This window comes from Lepus europaeus, chromosome 18, assembly GCF_033115175.1.
Source record: "Lepus europaeus isolate LE1 chromosome 18, mLepTim1.pri, whole genome shotgun sequence".
NCBI lineage: Eukaryota > Metazoa > Chordata > Mammalia > Lagomorpha > Leporidae > Lepus > Lepus europaeus.
This window is the reverse complement of record NC_084844.1, coordinates 51,051,083-51,070,500: the sequence shown is the minus strand read 5'-3', so window position 1 is coordinate 51,070,500 and position 19,418 is coordinate 51,051,083. Positions and strand designations below refer to the sequence as shown.

The 19,418-nt window shown below is 53.0% G+C and overlaps 1 protein-coding gene and 1 non-coding gene across 2 annotated transcripts; one reads left to right on the top strand and one right to left on the bottom strand.

The window, feature by feature from the left end:
- Positions 1 to 10,053: 10,053 nt before the first annotated feature.
- Positions 10,054 to 17,395, bottom strand: ALOX15 (arachidonate 15-lipoxygenase). The gene is made up of 14 exons (XM_062216333.1): positions 17,261 to 17,395; positions 15,847 to 16,051; positions 15,506 to 15,587; positions 15,304 to 15,426; positions 15,102 to 15,205; positions 14,758 to 14,918; positions 14,090 to 14,233; positions 13,157 to 13,366; positions 11,913 to 11,999; positions 11,660 to 11,829; positions 11,452 to 11,573; positions 10,608 to 10,708; positions 10,340 to 10,507; positions 10,054 to 10,233 (listed from the first exon to the last, which is right to left on the bottom strand). Exons 1-14 carry the CDS (start codon positions 17,393 to 17,395, stop codon positions 10,054 to 10,056), a joined length of 1,992 nt encoding a protein of 663 aa, XP_062072317.1.
- A 1,446-nt stretch (positions 17,396 to 18,841) lies between these two features.
- TRNAK-CUU (transfer RNA lysine (anticodon CUU)) lies at positions 18,842 to 18,914 on the top strand. Its single transcript has one exon. It is a non-coding gene; the product is annotated as a tRNA-Lys (tRNA).
- Positions 18,915 to 19,418: the final 504 nt, after the last annotated feature.

Here is a 19,418-nt window from a genome sequence, read left to right as displayed (position 1 = left end):
CTTTTATACCGCTTTTACACGGAACTTGGCAAAGCAAATACAGGCTTCAAGGAAAAGAAATTATGATTACAATCATTAATCAACAGGACATTCTAACTCACATGTGAGACAATAGTGGTTTCAGTTTTTCAATCTACATGTGTCGTGAGAATCGTTTTTACACTTTTATGAAAGGTCAGAGAGAGTTCATTTCTTAACTTAAAGACAATTCTCCTTTTATAAATTTCTTGATCATTTCATCCCAACCTCCTCTCACACGTACTAATTCGCTACCTGAATAATCACTAGAGGGGGTAAATATTTTCCCGCTTGCGGGGCCCACCGAGGACGAGTCCACCACCGCCCACTAATTAGATATTGTTCATATCCTTTTGGCAAAGTTCTCTTGGGAATCTTTGCTAATTCTTGCTCTCTTTTGGAATCTTTTTGGGCGTGCACATTTCCTAATAACATCTCCAAGTGGGCTTCTGCCGTGCCATCTCCTTCATCAAAGCTAAGCAGCTCCAGCTGCTCCGTGGGATCAAGCAATGTTCCCAGAGTGCCATTTGGGGTCAATGCCCAGGCTGCATTGTGCACAGCCTGGATGAATGGCGGCGCCCACAAGGATATGTTCCCGGAGGTAAAGTTTATTGAATCCTGGTGTCCCACCTGTACCCCACTTGACTGCACATAGCACAATGAAAAAGCACTGCTAAAATTAACAAAAGCAACAGCAAGGAAAGTTCTCTGAGCCAAGCTGGCAGTTTCGTGCCTCTCTAGCTGCCAGGGGCCATGACGACCGCTGACTGCATGGGAACCGCCTGGGGCTTCACTCCGCGGAGCACTGACCCCACCCCTCCAGCCCGAGGGTCCCAACATGGCAGCATTTTTGCTACGCAGATGGGACAGCTGTGGGCGTAGCATCAAATATAGTGAATCTGTGAGTGATAGGAGCCTGACACTCCAGGTCCCTGTCTCACAGACAATGGTTAATGACTTAGGGAGAGAGAGCTCTGACAGTGAAAAAAACAACGTAGCAAACAAGGTAGCAATGCCTAGTCAGCCACCCCCCACATACCCGTGGGATGAACTAAGAGGACCTCTACACAATAACTCATGCGAGGTCATCCCATCTACACCCAGTGAGGATCCCCACATTTGTGGCAGTCCTTGGGTACCCCAATATCTCAGGGCAGCCGCTAGATCCCATGCCATCAGCATGTTTGCTGTTAATGTTGAAGTGTACACAAAATTCAGGCCCTGGATTCCAACGCCTGTAAAAAGGCTTCTATTAACCAAGGGTCGAGGATATGCTTGTGTCTTTCCAGAGAATGCGGAACAGCCCATTTGGGTACCAGCCAGAAACATCAAGCCTGCAACTGACAGCCAACCAGAACCAGCTGAACAAGACCGAGACTCCGCCTTGTTAGCAGATACACCTGCCCTATCATCCTACCCTGAGAAACTGCCCAAAGCCACATCTGTTACCATTGTGTACCCCACTAGCTCTGGTCAGCCACTCCAATGGCCCACAGCCTGTGTGCGGTCATGCCATTCCTGATAACCATTATTCCTCATTCCTACCCCTATCTGAGCAAGCAATCCTGTGGTCTCTCGATTTGAGCGCTGGTTAGTCAATGACCGGTAAGATCCCCTGGGGGACAACCTAAGACAGGCACAGCTGCATACGGAGACCACATGGAAACGGGGTCAACAATGGTATGGCCAAGAATCATGCCTCCCGTTGCTCAAAAATAAACGAAAAGGGGGAAATGTAGTGGAATGAGAAGGCCATGCCAAGGTGGCCACTGGCAAGCGAGCGTCAGTCAGGAATGGCTTTGAAACTGCCTGGCGACAGGCTGTGATTGGATGGCTCTGGAAACTGCCTGGCGACAGGCTGTGATTGGATGGATTTGAAACTGCCTGGCGACAGGCTGTGATTGGATGGCTCTGGAAACTGCCTGGCGACAGGCTGTGATTGGATGGATTTGAAACTGCCTGGCGACAGGCTGTGATTGGATGGCTCTGGAAACTGCCTGGCAACAGGCTGTGATTGGTTGGGGTATAGACAGCCCCTTGACCAGATTGGCTGGTCTTGGCTATATAAGCTGTTGTATCAACTGTAATAAACGAGTCTGTGGGCTGCTCGCCTCAAGCCTGCTCTCACCGGACTCCCGGGGTCTGTGTGTTGACTCCGCACCTCTTGCCCCCACCACGCTGCTCCTCTCAGAAACGAACCCACTGCAACATTGTAGAGAATTCAACGGCAACAAAAATGGATTAAAGATCTAAATCTATGACATGACACCATCAAATTATTAGAGAACACTGGGGAAACCCTGCAAGACATTGGCATAGGCGAAGAGTTCTTGGAAAAGACCCCAGAAGCAAAGGCTGTCAAAGCCAAAATTAACAAATGGAATTACATCAAATTGAGCAGTTTCTGTACTACAAAGGAAACACTCAGGAAATTGAAGAGGTAATCAATAGAATGGGAGAAAATATTTACAAACTATGCAACTGATGAAGTATTAATAACCAAATTATACAAAGAGATCAAGAAACTCTACAACAACAACAACAACAACAAAAAAAACCTAGTTGAGAGGAGGACAAAGGACTTAAACAGACATTTTTCAAAGGAGGAAATCCAAATGGCCAACAGACTCATGAAAAAAATGTTCAGAATCACTAGCCATCAGAGAAATGCAAGTCAAAACCACAATGAGGTTTCACTTCATCCCAGTTAGAACGGATTTCAGGGGCCTGGCGCTGTGGCGTGGTGGGTAAAGCCACCGCTTGCGGTGCCGGCATCCCATATGGGCGCTGGTTCAAGTCCCAGCTGCTCCATTTCCATCCAGCTCTCTGCTATGGCCTGGGAAAGCAGTAGAAGATGGCCCAAGTCCTTAGGCACCTGCACCCGCATGGGAGACCCAGTAAAAGCTCCTGACTCCTGGCTTTAGGTTGGCCCAGTTCTGGCTGTTGCGGCCATCTGGGGAGTGAACCAATGAATGGAAGACCTCTCCCTGTCTCTCCCTCTGCCTCTCTGTAACTCTGCCTTCAAATAAATTAAAAAAAAATTAATCTTTTAAAAAAAAAAAAAAGAAGAACGGATTTCATACAGTAATCAACAAACAACAAATGCTGGTGAGGATGTGGGGGAAAAGGTACCCTAATCCACTGTTGGTAAGAATGTAGACTGGTAAAGCCACTATGGAGGACAGTATGGAGATACCTCAAAAATCTGAATATAGACCTGCCATATGACCCAGCCATCCCACTCCTGGGAATTTACCCAAGGGAAATAAATTCAGTAAATAAAAGAGTTATCTGCACCCCCGTGTTTATTGCAGCTCAATTCACAACAACTAAGACATGGAAACAACCTAAATGCTTGTCAACCGAAGACTGGATAAAGAAAGTATGGGATATGTACCCTATGGAATACTACACAGCATTAAAAAAAATAAAATCCGGTAATTTGCAACAAAATAGATGAATCTGGAAAGCATCATACTTAGTGAAATAAGCCAGTCCCAAAGGGACAAATACCATATGTCCTCCCTGATCTGTGAGAATCAATAGAGCACCTAAAATGAAATTTGCTGAAGTGAAATTGACACTTCGAGAAGGGATGACTTAGGCTGCCCTTGTCTTGACTGTCGAGGAACAGTTTTGTACTTTTTGTTTTTTCATTTTTTTCTTCATACTATTCGTTCAACTCTACTGAACACAGAGTTAATCATATGTGGTTAAAGTCAATTGAGGGGCTGGCGCCGTGGCTCAACAGGCTAATCCTCCGCCTAGCGGCGCCGACACACCAGGTTCTAGTCCCAGTTGGGGTGCCGGATTCTGTCCCGGTTGCCCCTCTTCCAGGCCAGCTCTCTGCTATGCCCTGGGAGTGCAGTGGAGGATGGCCCAAGTGCTTGAGCCCTACACCCCATGGGAGACCAGGATAAGCACCGTGGCAGCCATTGGAGGGTGAACCAACGGCAAAAGGAAGACCTTTCTGTCTCTCTCTCTCTCTCACTGTCCACTCTGCCTGTCAAAAATAAAAAATAAATAAATGAATGAATGAAAACTTGTCATGGTGGGGCTAGTACTGTGGCATAGCAGGTAAAGCCACCACCTGTAGTGCTGGCATCCCATATGGGCACCAATTCAGGACCAGGCTGCTCCACTTCTGATCCAGCTCTCTGCTGTGCCCTGGGAAAACAGTGGAAGATGGCCCAAGTCCTTGGGCCCCTGTGCCTGCATGAGGAACCCAGAGGAAGCTCCTGGTTCCTGGCTTCGGATCAGTGCAGCTCTGGCCATTGCAGCTATTTGAGGAGTGAACCAGCAGATGGAAGACCCCTCTGTCTTTCTCTGCCTCTGCCTCTCTGTAACTCTGACTTTCAAATAAATAAGTAAATCTTTAAAAAAAAAAAAAACTTATTATGGGATCTCAAATCCCATTAAGCTGAGTGGCGAAAATGTCATTGTAAATGTTAAAGTGATATTAAGGGTTAAAGTGAACATATAGGTATGATTCAGTGTTATGCAGACCACATAAATAGGATCAAGTATCAGGTAATTATAATAGATAGAATTAAAAAGGAGAGAATGTTCCAACATGGGAAGCAGTCCACACAGCAGACTGGTAGAATGACAATTGCTTTAAGTAAAACTCTGACCTCAGAATCAGCCCTTAAGGCTTCCTGGTCTGACTGAAAAGCTCGCGAGAGCATTTCAGGATTGGAAAGCCAAGACACTGTGGCAAAAACTGTTCTACCTGAAGGATCTCTGTGAGACCCCAGCAGAAAGAAGTGGCCATCAAAGAAGGATGTACTTTTCTCTAAAGGGAAGAGAGAGCTCCACTTTGCTTATGGTCTTGTCCAAATACTGACAGAGTTTGTGGATTCAAAAGGCTTCCATAGCCTAGACAGCTCATGTCAAGAGTCTCAGGTGGTCACTGAAGTCATGAATAAGAGTGTTAATTGTTTAATTAACAATAGGAGTTACTGTGCACTAACTTCCCATGCAGGACCTCTGTCCTCAATGAGTTGTATCATGAGTTGACTGTGATACTTGTTCTCAAAGAGTTTGTGTGTGTGTGTGTATGCACAAGTTATTGAAATATTTCCCTATTATAGAGTTGGTCTTCTGTGTATAAAAGCTAACTGAAAATGAATCTTGGGGCTGGCACTGTGGCATAGCAGGTAAAGCCGCTGCCTGCAGTGCCAGCATTCCATATGGGCACCTGTTCGAGTCCTGGCTGCTCCACTTCCGATCCAGTTCTCTGCTATGGCCTGGGAAAGCAGTAGAAGATGGCCCAAGTCCTTGGGCCCCTGCACCCGTGTGGGAGACCTGGAGGAAGGTCCTGGCTTCTGGCTTCGGATCAGCGCAGCTCCAGCTGTTGTGGCCAATTGGGGAGTGAACCAGCAGATGGAGGACCTCTCTCTCTCTGCCTCTCCTCTCTCTGTAACTCTGACTTTTGAATAAATAAATAAATCTTTAAAAAAAAGATTTGAAAGTCAGAGTTAGAGATGGAGAAATAGATACAGATCTTCCATCTGCTGGTTCACTCCCCAAATGACCACAACAGCTAGGGCTGGGTCAGACCCAAGAACTTGGGCCATCTTCCACTGCTTTCCCAGGCCATATCAGGGAGCTGGATCAGAAGTGGAGCAGCCAGGACTTGAACCAGTGCCCATATGGGATGCCAACGCTGCAGTTGGTGGCTTTACCAGCTATACCACAGTGCTGGCCCCTTAACTTTTCCTTACAAAACACTCTTTCCCAAAATAACTTTTGTCGGTCTATGTTCTAAACACTTGCCACAGTTACTTATGACTTTTAAAAAATTGTAACCCTCAAATTAGCACATTTTTATTGCTTATATTTTAATAAGCATGGACTTTTAGGTCCTCCACATGGGAGGAAAGAGACGCCGCTGGGGATGAGTGGGCAAGGGGAAGAAGGGCACAGGTGCGCCGTCAAAGGGGAAAGACGGGGTGATGGATTTTATCTTACTGTGTTGCCTGGAAAGAAAGCCCTCAAGAGCTTTATCTGCTGATTTTCCCATTCGTGAAATTCCACAGCCAAGTGCACAGCCAAGAAGGGCAGTCCCACGACAGAGGAGCCCTCCCACTCTCCTCTCCCGAGAAGCTGCTCCTCCTTGGCTTAGAACAAAAAAGCCTAACTCCCCCCTCGGCCCTACTCCTCACCAAGAGCTGGCGCTCAGAACAGGGCCCCAACAGTCCGTGCATGAAACACAAGATGGGGGGCCGGTGCTGCGGCACAGCAGGTTAACAGCCTGGCCTGAAGACCTGGTTCGGGTCCCGGCTGCTCCTCTTTCAATCCAGCTCTCTGCTATGGCCTGAGAAGGCAGTGGAAGATGGCCCACATCCTTGGGCCCCTGCACCCATGTGGGAGACTTGGAAGAAGCTCCTGGCTTTGGATCGGCACAGTTCCAGCCGTTGCGGCCAACTGGGGAGTGAACCTTTGGATGGAAGACCTCTCTCTCTGTCTCTCTGCCTCTCCTCTCTCTGTGTAACTCTGGTGTTCAAATAAATAAATCTTTAACACACACACACACACACACACGAGCGGATCCTGCAAGGGGAAGTTTGCGTATGGAGGGCATCACAGACGCTTGGCTTTCAACATCCACACCTTCAGAGGCGGATTCTGAGGGTGGTCTCCCAAGGCTAGGAGAACGATAGTTTACAGCTGATTGAATTTCACATCCAATTGTGGGCGGAGTTAAGGGAGAGGATACATTTTGTGTGCTGTTTTGCACATCTGGTTTGACTGTTAGTTTGCTGGACTCGGCAATAAATGAGCAAATACAGTTTCAGATAATGCAGAGGAAGTTTAGATGCCCTAAAACCCTTGACCTTTGACACAGGAAGAAGTTCTAAGACTGTAGGCACAAGAATGCTAGATTAGTCCAAATATGCGAGGGTACCTCAAAAGTTCAACAAAAGTGGAAGCAAAAGATAAGTTTATTTTGGTGCACAAAAATGTTGACATCCTTAGAGTTTTTTCATAACATGCATTTTTTTTTGTGAACTTTTAAAACACCCCTCATATGAATGGGGTTTTTTGCATCAAAATAAACTTAGCTTTTAATCCTGCTTTCCACAAACTTTCGGGAGTACCCACCCACACACTGTGTCCCCTGAAAGGTCCTGGAAGATTGGCACTCACCAAGGTTGATGAACTTAGCCCTGTGGGAAGCCCTGGTTCTTTTAAATGGGTTTTGCTGGCTTTTCTATAGTGAAATATATTGTTCAGGAAGACCTCCCGAGCGATGCACTCTGTGCTTTGTTTTCTCTGTTCTGTTATCTTTCATTTCATCAGTAGTCTCCATCTAAATTGCCTCCACTTTGATTTAGAGTAAGGTCTTGTAAATAATAATTTCATATACAGCAAATAGGCTTTCTTTTTCAAATAAATTTTTAAAAATAATAAAAGGATATATATTTATGTCAAAAGATGTCCCCTCCCAATTTTTTTTTTTTTTTTTTTACAAAATTCAGCACCTATTCAGGATTTTCTAAAAAGGGGGAAAAATCCTTCAGCAAGTTAGGAATAGTAAGAAACTGCATCAAACCGAGATAGTGCACCTTGCAAAACCCTGCGGTTAGTATCAAACCCAATAAGGAGAAATTTAAATATTTCCCTCAGAGCTTAGGAACAAGCAAGGTATACCCACTACCCCACTCTGAGCCAACATTGTTCTGGAAATTCTACCCACTTCAATACAATGGAAAAAAGAGGGAGGGAGGAGTGCAAAGGTATTAGAAAGGATTAAGTAAATTTCTCCCTATTTGCAGACAAAATGATTGTGACCATACAGAACCCCGGGGAATCTACAAAGAATGTCTAGAACTAATAAGAGAGTGAGTGAGCTCGATCTTCCATCTGCTGGTTCACTCCCCAAATGGACACAATAGCCCTATCTGGGCCAGGCCAAAGGCAGGCGCCAAGAACTCTTCTCTTTCCACGGGTGGCAGGGGCCCAAACACTTGGGCCATCTTTCAGTGCCTTCTCAGGCGCCTTAGCAGGGAGCTGCATTGGAAGCGGAGCAGGTGGGACTCAACCAGCAGTCCATTCTGGCATATCGATGTCACAAGCGGTGGCGTAACCATTTGGCCACCACGCCACGCTGATCACTTGTTGTAATTTCCATTTACTGGCTGCATATTTGTCATAAGAAAACATACTTGTTAGAACGCGTCTGTTGGCCGGGGCCGCGGCTCACTAAGCTAATCCTCCGCCTTGCGGCGCCGGCACACCGGGTTCTACTCCCGGTCGGGGCACCGATCCTGTCCCGGTTGCCCCTCTTCCAGGCCAGCTCTCTGCTGTGGCCAGGGAGTGCAGTGGAGGATGGCCCAAGTGCTTGGGCCCTGCACCCCATGGGAGACCAGGAGAAGCACCTGGCTCCTGGCTTCGGATCAGCGCGGTGCGCTGGCCGCAGCGTGCTACCGCGGCGGCCATTGGAGGGTGAACCAACGGCAAAAAGGAAGACCTTTCTCTCTCTCTCTCTCACTGTCCACTCTGCCTGTCAAAAAAAAAAAAAAAAAAAAACGCGTCTGTTGTCAGAAACCGAGTTTACCCACTGAGGAGCAATGCAGCTCACTCTCTGACCCCCCACCCCTTTTTATCCTGCAACTTCACCGGAACTTAAGAGGCACAACTTAATGTGTTGGGGAACACAAAAATTATGCCTTGGTTTTTTTGTTCTTTACAAGCCTGTTTGTGATAGATCTGAGGCTCTAACAAATTTATTTCCAGGAAGCAATAGGATTTGAGGTTTTCTCTGTCACTGACGAGAAAAGCTGTCAGCTGCACAATTTCCCAGCAAAGAACTGAAAATGAGGTGTGGCTCCCAAGGAGAAGAGGGTGTGGCCTCCAAGGAGAAGGGGGAGTGGCCTCCAGAGAGAAGGAGGTGCCTGTGTGAGTTTGACTTCAAACTCTTCTATCCTTACTGAAAATCCTTCAGAAACTGTTCCCTAAAGGTGAAAGCCAATTTCCTGGTTTTCTGAAAAGGCTCTTCCGGTACCTCCTCCCTAGCCCCGGTCCCACCCTCGTTGACTGCTTTGTTTCTGGGTAAGGATGGCACCTTGCCCCCCCCCCTCCGCCTCTGCAGCTTCTCCTGGATTCCAGCATTAAATTCCTCCCCCCACTTCCCAGCCAGCATCAGCCACATGTCTCCTGAGGATTAAATCGAACCAGGAGCAAGCAGCACTCTGGTGCGTGTACCCTTGGGTTTCTGTTGGGAAATACCCACAGATTACCCTAGGAGTAAATCGGCCCTCCCAGGCTGCTTTCTCCTAAATTCTAACCAGATACAGAAGCTGGACTTCACGGACTCCCTTGTTGCTCTCATTAAGAGAATCGTGAGGTTTTTAGGATTCTGCATGTCAATTCTATTTATCTGGAGCTCCCCAACTGTCGGACTGCAAGTGGCAGAAGCCTTGAGGCCAGATATCTCCAGCCGGGGCGGCTTCCTGAGTTCAGCCAAGTTGCCTCTGTTTACCGTTTTCTAGGGGAGCCTTGAACTGAGATGAGGAAGGGTGTTAAATCCTATCAGCTGAGAAACAAACAGCCTTCGATCTCTAGATTCTTTTGCCAACATTTTATTTAAGCTACTTGGGTCTAAGTTCTTTTTTCACCATTAGTCTAAAATACCTCTTTGTCGTTGTTAAACTCAATTTTGGTTCAAAAATCACAGCGGATTCATAAATGTGCAGAGCGAGCTATTGTCACCTGATTCCATTCTGAAAATTGCTGAAATCAATGTGGCTACTACCGGCTATCTGGGAGATTTGAAGGATGCAGGAAGAAACGAGGGAGGGAGGGAAATCGCAGAGAAGGCGGAGGGAGCAATCACACAGTATTCTGAGTACTCTGCACTCACCAGGGGTACAGACAAAAGATGACCTGTTAGGAGGGTGGGGCTTGGGGAAGAGGGCGGGGCTTGGGGGAAGAGGGCGGGGCTTGGGGGAAGAGGGCGGGGCTTGGGGGAAGAGGGCAGGCCAGCAACTACTAAGGGTGAGGGGGCTGAGGCAGCCAGGGCAGGGCAGCTCAAATGGCCACACTGTTCTCCACAATGCTGGGGCGCAGGTACTCATAGGGTATGTCCAGCTTTTCATTCCGGACCTCAATTTCCTTATCCATGATGGCCAGTTCCTCCCTGAACTTCTCCAGCACAGCCCTGGGCTCAGGGCCCGAGAAGTACTCCTCCTGGTGCTGGCCCAAAGGCACCTGGCACAGAGAGCAAAGGCGGCTCAGAGCCGGGGGAGCTCCAGGCTGCACTGCAGCCTCTCCCCCGCTGGCCGGATTTCTCAGGGCTCCTGGCACCGGCTCTCACCATAACGGGCTGGTCCCTGCCTAGCTGCCAGACGATGGACATCTGGAGAGAAGACTGATGGAAGTTGGGCAGTGTGGCCATCACGGTCTCCAGCGTCGCATCCTTGGTGGTCGGCGGGGGCAGCCGCATGGTGCAGGGCGAGTTAGGGACCCACGTGAACCAGTCCAACTAAGGAGGGACAGGGACTCGGAATCAAGGGCTGTTGACCACCACCCCTCCCTGTCTCCAAGCCTGAGGCGCTCAGCTGCCCAGCCCCTCTGGTTAGTACCTGGCCCAGGTGGATGGAGGAGTGCTGGCCCGTGCAGGTGAAGATGCACATGGTGACAAAGTGGCAAGCCTGGGCCATGGACTGTAAAGAGGTGGGGAACCCTGGGAGGATTGAGAAATCAGAGCTGTGAGGCCAGGAGCAAGGGCAGAGCTGGGGGGGAGGGGTGGACTGTGAGTTAACTCTTTGGGAATTGACATGGGATGGGGGCACGGGCGGGGAGGAGGGAGCTGTGTTAGGAGGGCCCGGCAGGTGGGGCGCTGGTGCTGGCTCCTATTGGCTCACACAGCTTCCCAGGTGCTCCGCAGGCTGACTGACATCACCTGGGTAGCTGCAGTGGGACTATTGACACCATGCAAATGGGCAAATGCTCCAAGTCAGGGCTCTGGCTCTGGATGGGCACTGGGTAAACACTTATGAGCGCCCAGCGGTCCTACTGTCAGGGAGAATGCTTCTGAACATCCCACAGAGGGCTGGCTCTGTGGTGTAGCAAGTAAAGCCGCCATCCCACGTGGGCGCCGGTTCAAGTCCCGGCTGCTCCACTTCCCATCCAGCTCTCTGCTGTGGCCTGGAAAAGCACCAGAAGATGGCCCAAGTGCTTGGGCCTCTGAACCCATGTGGGAGACCCGGATGAAGCTCCTGGTTTTGACTGTTACGGCCATTTGGGGAGGGAACCAGCAAATGGAAGATCTCCCTCTCTCCCTCTCCCCTCTCTCCCTCTGCCTCTCTGTAACTCTTTCAAATAAGATAAATAAATCTTTTTTTAAAAAAAAGTCCACAGAAGTGGAGAGGATTCTGGGTGGTCTCTTGTTCCCTGAGTCTGGGACCTCAGGCCAGGAGCTCCTACCTTGGCTCTGGGCCCCTTGCAGCCCGATTTCAGTGATCTCTCGGCACCAGCTCTGCAGCTCCAGGTCGTCCCTCACAGCCTCGTCGGTTTTGTAGTAGAGACCCATGATTCCCTGCACGTAGCTGCGGGGAGGGGTGCGGGCCCAAGAGCTGAAGCCGCTGCTCCGCTCAGCTGGGGCTTCCTGTTCCCCGCCCCTTGCCCCCCTCACCGGGAGATGATTTCCCAGAGCCGCAGCGCGTCCTGAGCGTAGAAGGAAGACTCGACTCCCAGCAGGCCCCGGTCGGCCAGATCGTCAGGGGGACAGAAGGAGCGATAGGTTAAGAGGGCTCCAGCTTGCTGGAGCAGCTGCACGTGGCCGCCGCCGCCCGTGCTCATTATCTGGGGAGCGAGGGTGGCTGGAGTCAGGCAATGGAGCCAGGAGGCAGAGGGAGCCTCAGAGAGCCCCATCCTCTCCCCCATACCTGGTCAAAAATGCCGAAGTCAGAGACCAGCCCGTTCCTGGCGCGGACGTTGATCTCCAAGGTGTATCGCAGGTGGGGGATGATCAGCTAGAGTGGGCACAGCAGGGGAAAGGCACTGAGCCGCAGGGGAGGCGCCCAGTCATCAGCAGAAGCTGGGGCTCCCTCAGCACCAAGGGTTTTCAGCTGCTCTGCATTGGCCTCACGGTTCCACGCCCCTCTGGCTCAGCGCTTCATCATTGAAAGAAGTCGATTTGCAGGGGTCCAGACCAACGTTTTTGCAAACTTTTCTTTATTGTCACCCTAAAGAAGCTTCTGAGACATGTTTTTCCTAATGCCAACCCCACGACAAAATGGTAACGCTCACATGGATGCTGTGTATCTGTGTGCTGTTTTATGTCTGTGCTTCGAACACGCAAAGAGAGAGCTGTTTCCACCACTCTCCAGGTGCGCTCACTGAGAACAGGTGGTCTAATCACACTGAGCACGCCGGCTCACCTCCAGAACTTCAGCTCCCCCACCCATCCCGCAGCCACCACAGCCACCACGGCCACTCCTTCTGTCCATCCGGCGTGGAGAGCTCATCTCCCTGCCATCTCTCCAAGGCAGCCTGTTCCTGACCGATCTAAACTCACCCTCACACCAACATGCTTTAATTCCTTGCACCAAACTTGTCACAGCTGGCTTGTGACAATACAATCTTTAGCGTCACCTTACTGAAAACGGAAATCCCGTGAGATAGGGACTTTGCCTAATCTACAGTTGTCTACAGTGGTTCTTGCCACACAGGACACACCCAATGAGAGTGTTTAGTAGGTGAACACTTTGCTCTAATTGTCTGTAGTACACCAGGCTGCTACTGTGGCCCTGAGCCCCTCTAACTAGCCTGTATACTCTTTTAGAACTCTGTAAAGACGGACTGAAAATAGTCTTTCACATTATTTGCATAGTCTCCTCTGATTGGATAGAATTTTCCATCATTTGCATGTTGTCTGAGTACTATAAGAATATTTGTGCTTTATGCAAACCTTTTTTTGCCCCTTTTCCCAAGAATCATTCCCGCCCCCTTGAGAGGTGATACCACTCATTGAAAATGACATGCAAGCTAGCCCCTCACTCCTTTGCTCTCTTGTCTTCCATTGGCTGGTTCTCCCCATACCCTAAGGTCCCACAGAGGGAGCCTCTGGGGTGGGTGTGTGCCGGGGCAGAGCCAGAGGCAGGCAGGCGAGAAGGGAAGGAGGTGTTACCTTGAAGACAGGATGTATGGATGGAAGACATCTCATGGTGGCCACCGTGAAGACCTCAGCCATCAAGTGTCCCCTCAGAAGATGAGAATTCAGCTCATGAAGCTGGAAGTCAGAGCTACGGACCCAGCATTTGGCCAGCAGCCAGGCCATTGGGGGGTCCGTGGGCAGGAAAAGCGGTGGTGGGGAGGATCCGATTTTTGGCAGTTGGAGCTGGGACAGGGACAAGGCAGGGAGGGGGGAAGGGAAGGGATGAGCACCAGGCGCCCAACAATCCTTGGCCTTTGAATGTTTAACCTCCCCCTTCCTCCTCCAAGTTTACTTCGCTTTCTCCATCCCCTCCTTCTCCCACCCTCTGGAGCGAGACATTAACATGGCAGCCTGCTCTGCCCTGGGCCCTCTTCAGGAACCGTGTCTCCCTGCCTGCACTTCTCCTTTCTGTCCCCGCAGAGAGGACAAGATTCAAACCCCTACTTCCTTCAGCCCACACTCTTGTTGAGAAATCTTGATCTCTCTCCCCTCTTTCAACACCACCTCTAGGCAAACGACGAAGCCTGCAGTGCTTGGTTGCCTGCCAGACCACCCGAATGCTTCTCCCATGATCCCGAAATAGGAGCGACAAAAGCTACTCAAGCAGCTCCTCCTCTTGGTTCGTCCCACTGCTGCAGGTGCCTGGCTGGCCCCCCACCCCTTTACCTCTCTGCCCGAATCCAGGCCGGCTGAAACTGCCTCTTCCTCCCTCTCTGTCTTTCCCACCACCTTTCCTCTCCATCCGCACGCCTCCGACCCACTTGGGCACTTCATCCCCGCAGCGTGAGCCCCAGCCAGGGCCTTAGCACGATGCCTGAGAGTGCGTTCCCAGGGAACCAGTGGAGCCCAAGGGTGGCTGAGCTGAGAAGGCCACATACCGGGGACGAGAAATCTTGGTGCCCTCACCTGGATGGCCATGGGCATGAGTTTCCCATCGGGCTGCAGTCTCAGCATGACCAGCGGGGCAGCCAGGTACTGCTGGCAATACAGGATGATGTTGGCCTTGATGTTATCCAGGAGGGCGAAGTCAGCTTCGAACAGCGTGCCTGCCTGCATGCAGAGAGCACAGGACGGCCGTCTCCTCGCCACCCCGAGGCCCCCGAGGAAGAGAACTAACTTGTCCCCAGCACTGCTGCGTGCCGGGTGCTGGACCACGTGCTTCTTACCGCCCATCGCGCCCTCGTGCTCTACCTGAGTGAGCCCCAGTGTTCCAGGAGGGGGAGCGGCTGATCAGAGAGGCTGAACACCTGCCCGAGGTCACACGCCTTACAGAGAGCAGGGCCAGGATCCAAACCCCATGTCCTTGTGAACTTTCTCTCTCAGTGGTTCCACCAAGAACCACTCCTGACTCACAGCCCCACCCCCTGACCCCCCCACTCTTACTCTTCAGCCCCCCTCCGCCCAAGTTGCATTTCTTCATTGTTATTCTGCCTCCATCAACCATCCCACCTTGCTCACCTGCCCTCCACAATACACTGTCCCGGAGTTCTCTTGCAAATCCCCTCTTGCTGAGCTGCAGCCTTCCCGCCCCGCACTCCACTGGCCACGCCCCCTCAGGGCTCTGATGTCCATACCTTGAGCTCCTTCTCCAGCTGGGCCTGCAGCTCCTCCATGCCCGGAGGGAACACCAGGCGGTCAGGAAGCTGGACCGAGCGTCTCAGCAGCATGGGGTTGGCGCCATTGAGAAACTGGTACCCAAACAAGGAGTCCTCCTTCCAGGAGTCCCGCACCCGCCCTGGGGATGGCACTTGGTGAGCTCACTGAGGGTCCTGAGCTCCTCCCAGCCCCCACCGAGCCACTCCCACTTGACCCCAGCCGACCAGAGGGACCCAAGCCTCTGCTAGCCCACGCCCCCACCCCGTTCTCTCCATCTGGGGGGCAGGGGTCCCGGGCCAAGTTTGCAGGAGGGGTGACTGACTCGCCAGCTTGCTCCGCCCGCACCAGAAAATCCTATTGAAGTCATCCAGAGTTTTCCAGGGAGCCAGAACATTGAGCGAGTCCTTCAAAGCGAGCTCTGCCAGCCTTCAGGGGAGAATCCAGCGTTACAACCACCGTCGCCACCGACCTGGGTGCAGCCAGGGGCAAACCACGACACCCCCCACCCTGCCCCTGGCTCTCACCCCCAAGCCAGCGAAGCCTCGAAGTCGATTTTCTTGTCCTCCAGAAATCGCTCGTCCACAGGGAGGTCAGTTAACTTGGACCCTGCCACGTTCAGGATTAACCCGTCCTTCCAGCTACCCCACCTGTGGGACAGAAGTAAGATCAGGCCCCCAAACGCTCTTGCCCAGCAGCTCCCAGTAGGGGAGGTGGAGGGGGGCTCACTGGTACAGCTTCCTTCTCTCTTCCAGCTCCTGCTCTCTGTGTTTCTGGAACAGGCCTTGAGGGTCCCCGACCACGGTGCAGCCTAGAAGTAAGGAGCTTCCTAGAAGCCACGCCCCGCGCCCCGCCCCGCGCCCCGCCCGGCGCGCATCCTCAGCGGGTCCCAGCCTGCACAGCACCCTCTATCAGCTCCAGCAACCCTCCTCGCTGACAACCCCCCCCCCAGAAGCCCTGGCTCCCGGGTCCAGCGCCCCCTCTCCACGCCCGCTCTGCACCCTCTCCTCACACGCAGGCCCCTCTCCCGTGCCCCGGAGCCCTCCTCGCACCCCCAACCCCGCGCTCACCAGTGCCCACTGGCAAGCTCTGGACGCCGTCGCCCACCACCCAGCGGTAACACGGGAACCAGAACTTGTCCTCAGCGGCCCCGGGGGTCTGCACGGAGATCCAGTTGCAGAACCAGGCGTCTTCCTTGAGAAAGTGTTTTTTGCGCAGTTTCACGAACAGCAGCGATCCCAGGTACTTGGAAACGTTCACCTTGAATTCCTCCTCCTGGAAGCGGCAGAAGAGGCTAAGCCCTGGCGGGGCCCGCGCGAAGGTAGCGAGAGGGACAAGGACAGGAGCGCGCCCGAGCAGGTGGCCTCAAGACCCCATTCCGGGAAGCCGGCGCCTCGTCCTGGCAGTTGGTCAAGGAGACGCGTATTCCGCCGAGGAGACCCCGCCAGGGCTGCGGGCGCACGGGGCTCCACCTGTCCTGGGGCCAGGCCTCTGGGGGAGCATTCAGTCTCAGAGGGGTCCTGCAGGTGCACTGGGCTTAGCTAGGGAGGGTGAGAGGGACGGGCGGGGGACAGGCGAGCCACCCTGGGGAACTGGTGAGAGCAGAGGGAGGGGAAGGCGTGGGCCGCGGCGGAGCTGCGGGCGCCGGGTCGTGAGGGTCTCGGAGGTCCAGCCAGAGCTTTAGATTGGTCCTGAGCCCCAGCGGGGCCAATACTTTAAGGCTGGACAGGTACTGGGGTGTGCGTGTTGGGGGGTGTGGGGGTCGTTCTGGTTTCAGAAGGAGTCTGACGGCCTGGCGCAGAGGGACCAACTAAGAGGGTGCGGGGGGACACAGATCGCAGGGGCCACTGCTGGTCCACAGTGGGGGGAACATCAGGGCACGGATGCCCGGGTTGCCCAAGAGGCAGAATTGACTGCCCTCCAGTCTTGCTTAGACCGAGGCGGAGAGAGGTGGGAAGGCACGAGTTCGGGAAAGGACCTCCGTGGACCACGTTCCTCTGCGCTGTCCGCGGAACGGACATCTGAACCCCGGGGACAGGGGAGGGAGCTGTCGCAGGCGGGGGGGAACTGGGAGGGAAGAGAGAGCGCTCCCAGACCCTGCCTTCTCCCCGCCCGCCCCCACCCACCCCGCGGGTGCTACACCCAAAAGGTCGGAGATCCGGCAAAGGAAGAGGAGGTTTGGAGTAACCGTTTTAAAATAAATAAATAAATAAAGCAAAAACCAGGAGGCCCGACGGCCACTCGGACAGCCGCTGCTTCAAGACCAGGGGATGCGGAATGGGGGGGAGGGCCGCAGGGGTGTCCCCTCTATCGCCAGGCAGCCGGGAGCCCGGGACGTGGACGGAGCCTGCCCTCGTGCCCACCGGCCCCCCATTCCCGACGCGCGCTCTCCCCGCGGCCGGCGAGGCGCGGACGGTGGTGTCTTCCTCCGACCTGGACGAACCCAAGACTCAGCCCCGTCGCGCCCGCGTCCTGGCGGCTCACCTTGTTCCGCGTGGGCCGCAGGCACGACCCGAGCTCCACCTCTCCGTGCTGGCCAACCAGCCACAGCTCCACTATGTTTTTGGAGCCCGCGTAGATCGAGGCCCCGGTGGACACGCAGACGCGGTAGACACCCATCTTGCCCGGAGTCGTTTCTCGCCTGGCGAGGACGATGACGAGGGGCCGCGCTAAATACAGAGCCCAGGGCCCGCCCCGCAGGACGCCTGGGGCCGGGTCTGGGTGCGGATGGCTCGTCTCCAACTAACCCCGCCTATCCGCGCGGGGGCCCGCAGCTCCCCGCAGCTCCGAGCTCAGCCCCGGCCCCCAAAGGCAACAACAGGCAGTGCAAACCGTTGCTTTGGTGGGAGGAGGGTGCGACGGAGAGTACATGAGGATTGGGGCAGAAAACCGGCGAGAAGGAAGAATCAGCCCCCGGTTCTGCCCCAGGCTCCGTGTCCCACTGCACCCCTCCACCCCGGGCTGGAGACCCGCATTCCCCAGAACCCGCGGTGCTGCCTGTCCAGAGAACTCCCTCCAGGAAAGCTCGGCTCAGCCTTCTTCTACGTCCCCATTAAACGCCAGTGTTTCCGTGGAATTCCCTGGCAGTTCCACGACACCAGAACCAGCCAGCTGGCCTCCCGGCACGGCTTCCACCAGGTACCGGCTGCTGTTACTGCCCTGGGAGCTCTGCCCAGCAGGGTCCTGCAGCCCCCAGCACCTCCGGGCTCCGTGTCTGCTGGAGCGCACTGCACCGAAGACCCGATGATAAAAATAAATAATAGTGATAATGGTAACAATAATGATAATAATAAATAAACCCTTACCCACTGAGAGACAAACAACAGGTAAGGTTGATTTTTTTTTTTTAATTCTGGTGCGGGGGTGGGCACTGTGGCACAGTGGGTTAATGCCCTGGCCTGAAGTGCCAGCATCCCATATGGGCGCCGATTCGAGACCCAGCTGCTCCACTTCCTGTCCAGCTCTCTGCTATGGCCTGGGAAAGCAGTAGAAGATGGCCCAAGTGCTTGGACCCCTGAAACCATGTGGGAGACTGGGAAGAAGCTCTTGGTTCCTGCCTTCCGATCGGCACAGCTCCGGCTGTTGCGGCCATCTGGGGAGTGAACCATTAGATGGAAGACCTCTCTCTCTCTGGCTCTCCTCTCTCTGTGTAACGCTTTCAAATAAATAAATAAATCTTAAAAAAAAAAAATTCTGGTGCCATCTTGGCAGGTAACACAGTCTGATAAAACAAAAGTCGATGGAAACTCGTTTGTGACGTGTGTTTTCTGCTTTATCTTTTTCTGAAGAAATGCCAGTTTCTCCCCACCTTTTAGTTCAAAGCCCCCAGTTCCTGCTTGCCAACGTGACTGAGAGACAGCGTGTTGGACTCCGCGAGGTTCCCCCTTCATTTCGGCAAGTAGGCCCCTCGGTATTTTGTGTGCTGTTCAGTTCTGTGAGGGTGAGCACAGAACCCCCTCCTACGCCCCTTTCCTTGTCCATGTCCTCCGTCTAAGTGACCCCAGGTTAGCACACACCGCCCTGAAGCGTACGTCGCTTCTTGGCTCCTCCTTTTACTTTCGGTTCGCCCGGCTAGCTCAGTCGGTAGAGCATGAGACTCTTCATCTCAAGGTCGTGGGTTCGAGCCCCACCTTGGGCACCAAATGTTGCAGTTGATTTCTCAACAATGTTACAGTGGATTTGTTTCTGAGAGGAGGAGCCTGGTGGGGGCAGGAGGCGCGGAGTTACCACACAGACCCTGGGAGTCGGGTGAAAGCAGGCTTGAGACAAGCAGCCCGCAGACTCAGTTAGTACAACAGCTTATATAGCCAAGGTGGCCAATCTGATCAAGGGGCAGTCTATGCCCCAACCAATCACAGCCTGTTGCCAGGCAGTTTCCAAAGCCATCCAATCACAGCCTGTTGCCAGGCAGGCTCCATTGCCAGGTGGGTTTCAAAGCCATTCCTGAGTAACTGACGCTCGCTTGCCAGTGGCCATCTTGGCATGGCCTTCTCATTCCACCATAGTGCTGAGCCACTTGTCTTCCAGGAAGGTCCCCAAGCAAACACACAGCCATCATTTTGTCCTCCTCCAGGAGGTAGCGTAATTCTCACAGTATATGCACCTTGCTTTTTCCATATTGCAACGTCCAGCATCAGTACAT

Coding starts and splice junctions, on each gene's coding strand:
- ALOX15 (XM_062216333.1), bottom strand. CDS start 17,395: ATGGGTGTCTACCGCGTCTGCGTGTCCACCGGGGCCTCGATCTACGCG. Junction 15,588..15,846: donor GAGCTTGCCAGTGGGCACTG/GTGAGCGCGGGG, acceptor CCTTACTTCTAG/GCTGCACCGTGGTCGGGGAC. Junction 14,919..15,101: donor CGGGCGGAGCAAGCTGGCGA/GTCAGTCACCCC, acceptor TGCCATCCCCAG/GGCGGGTGCGGGACTCCTGG.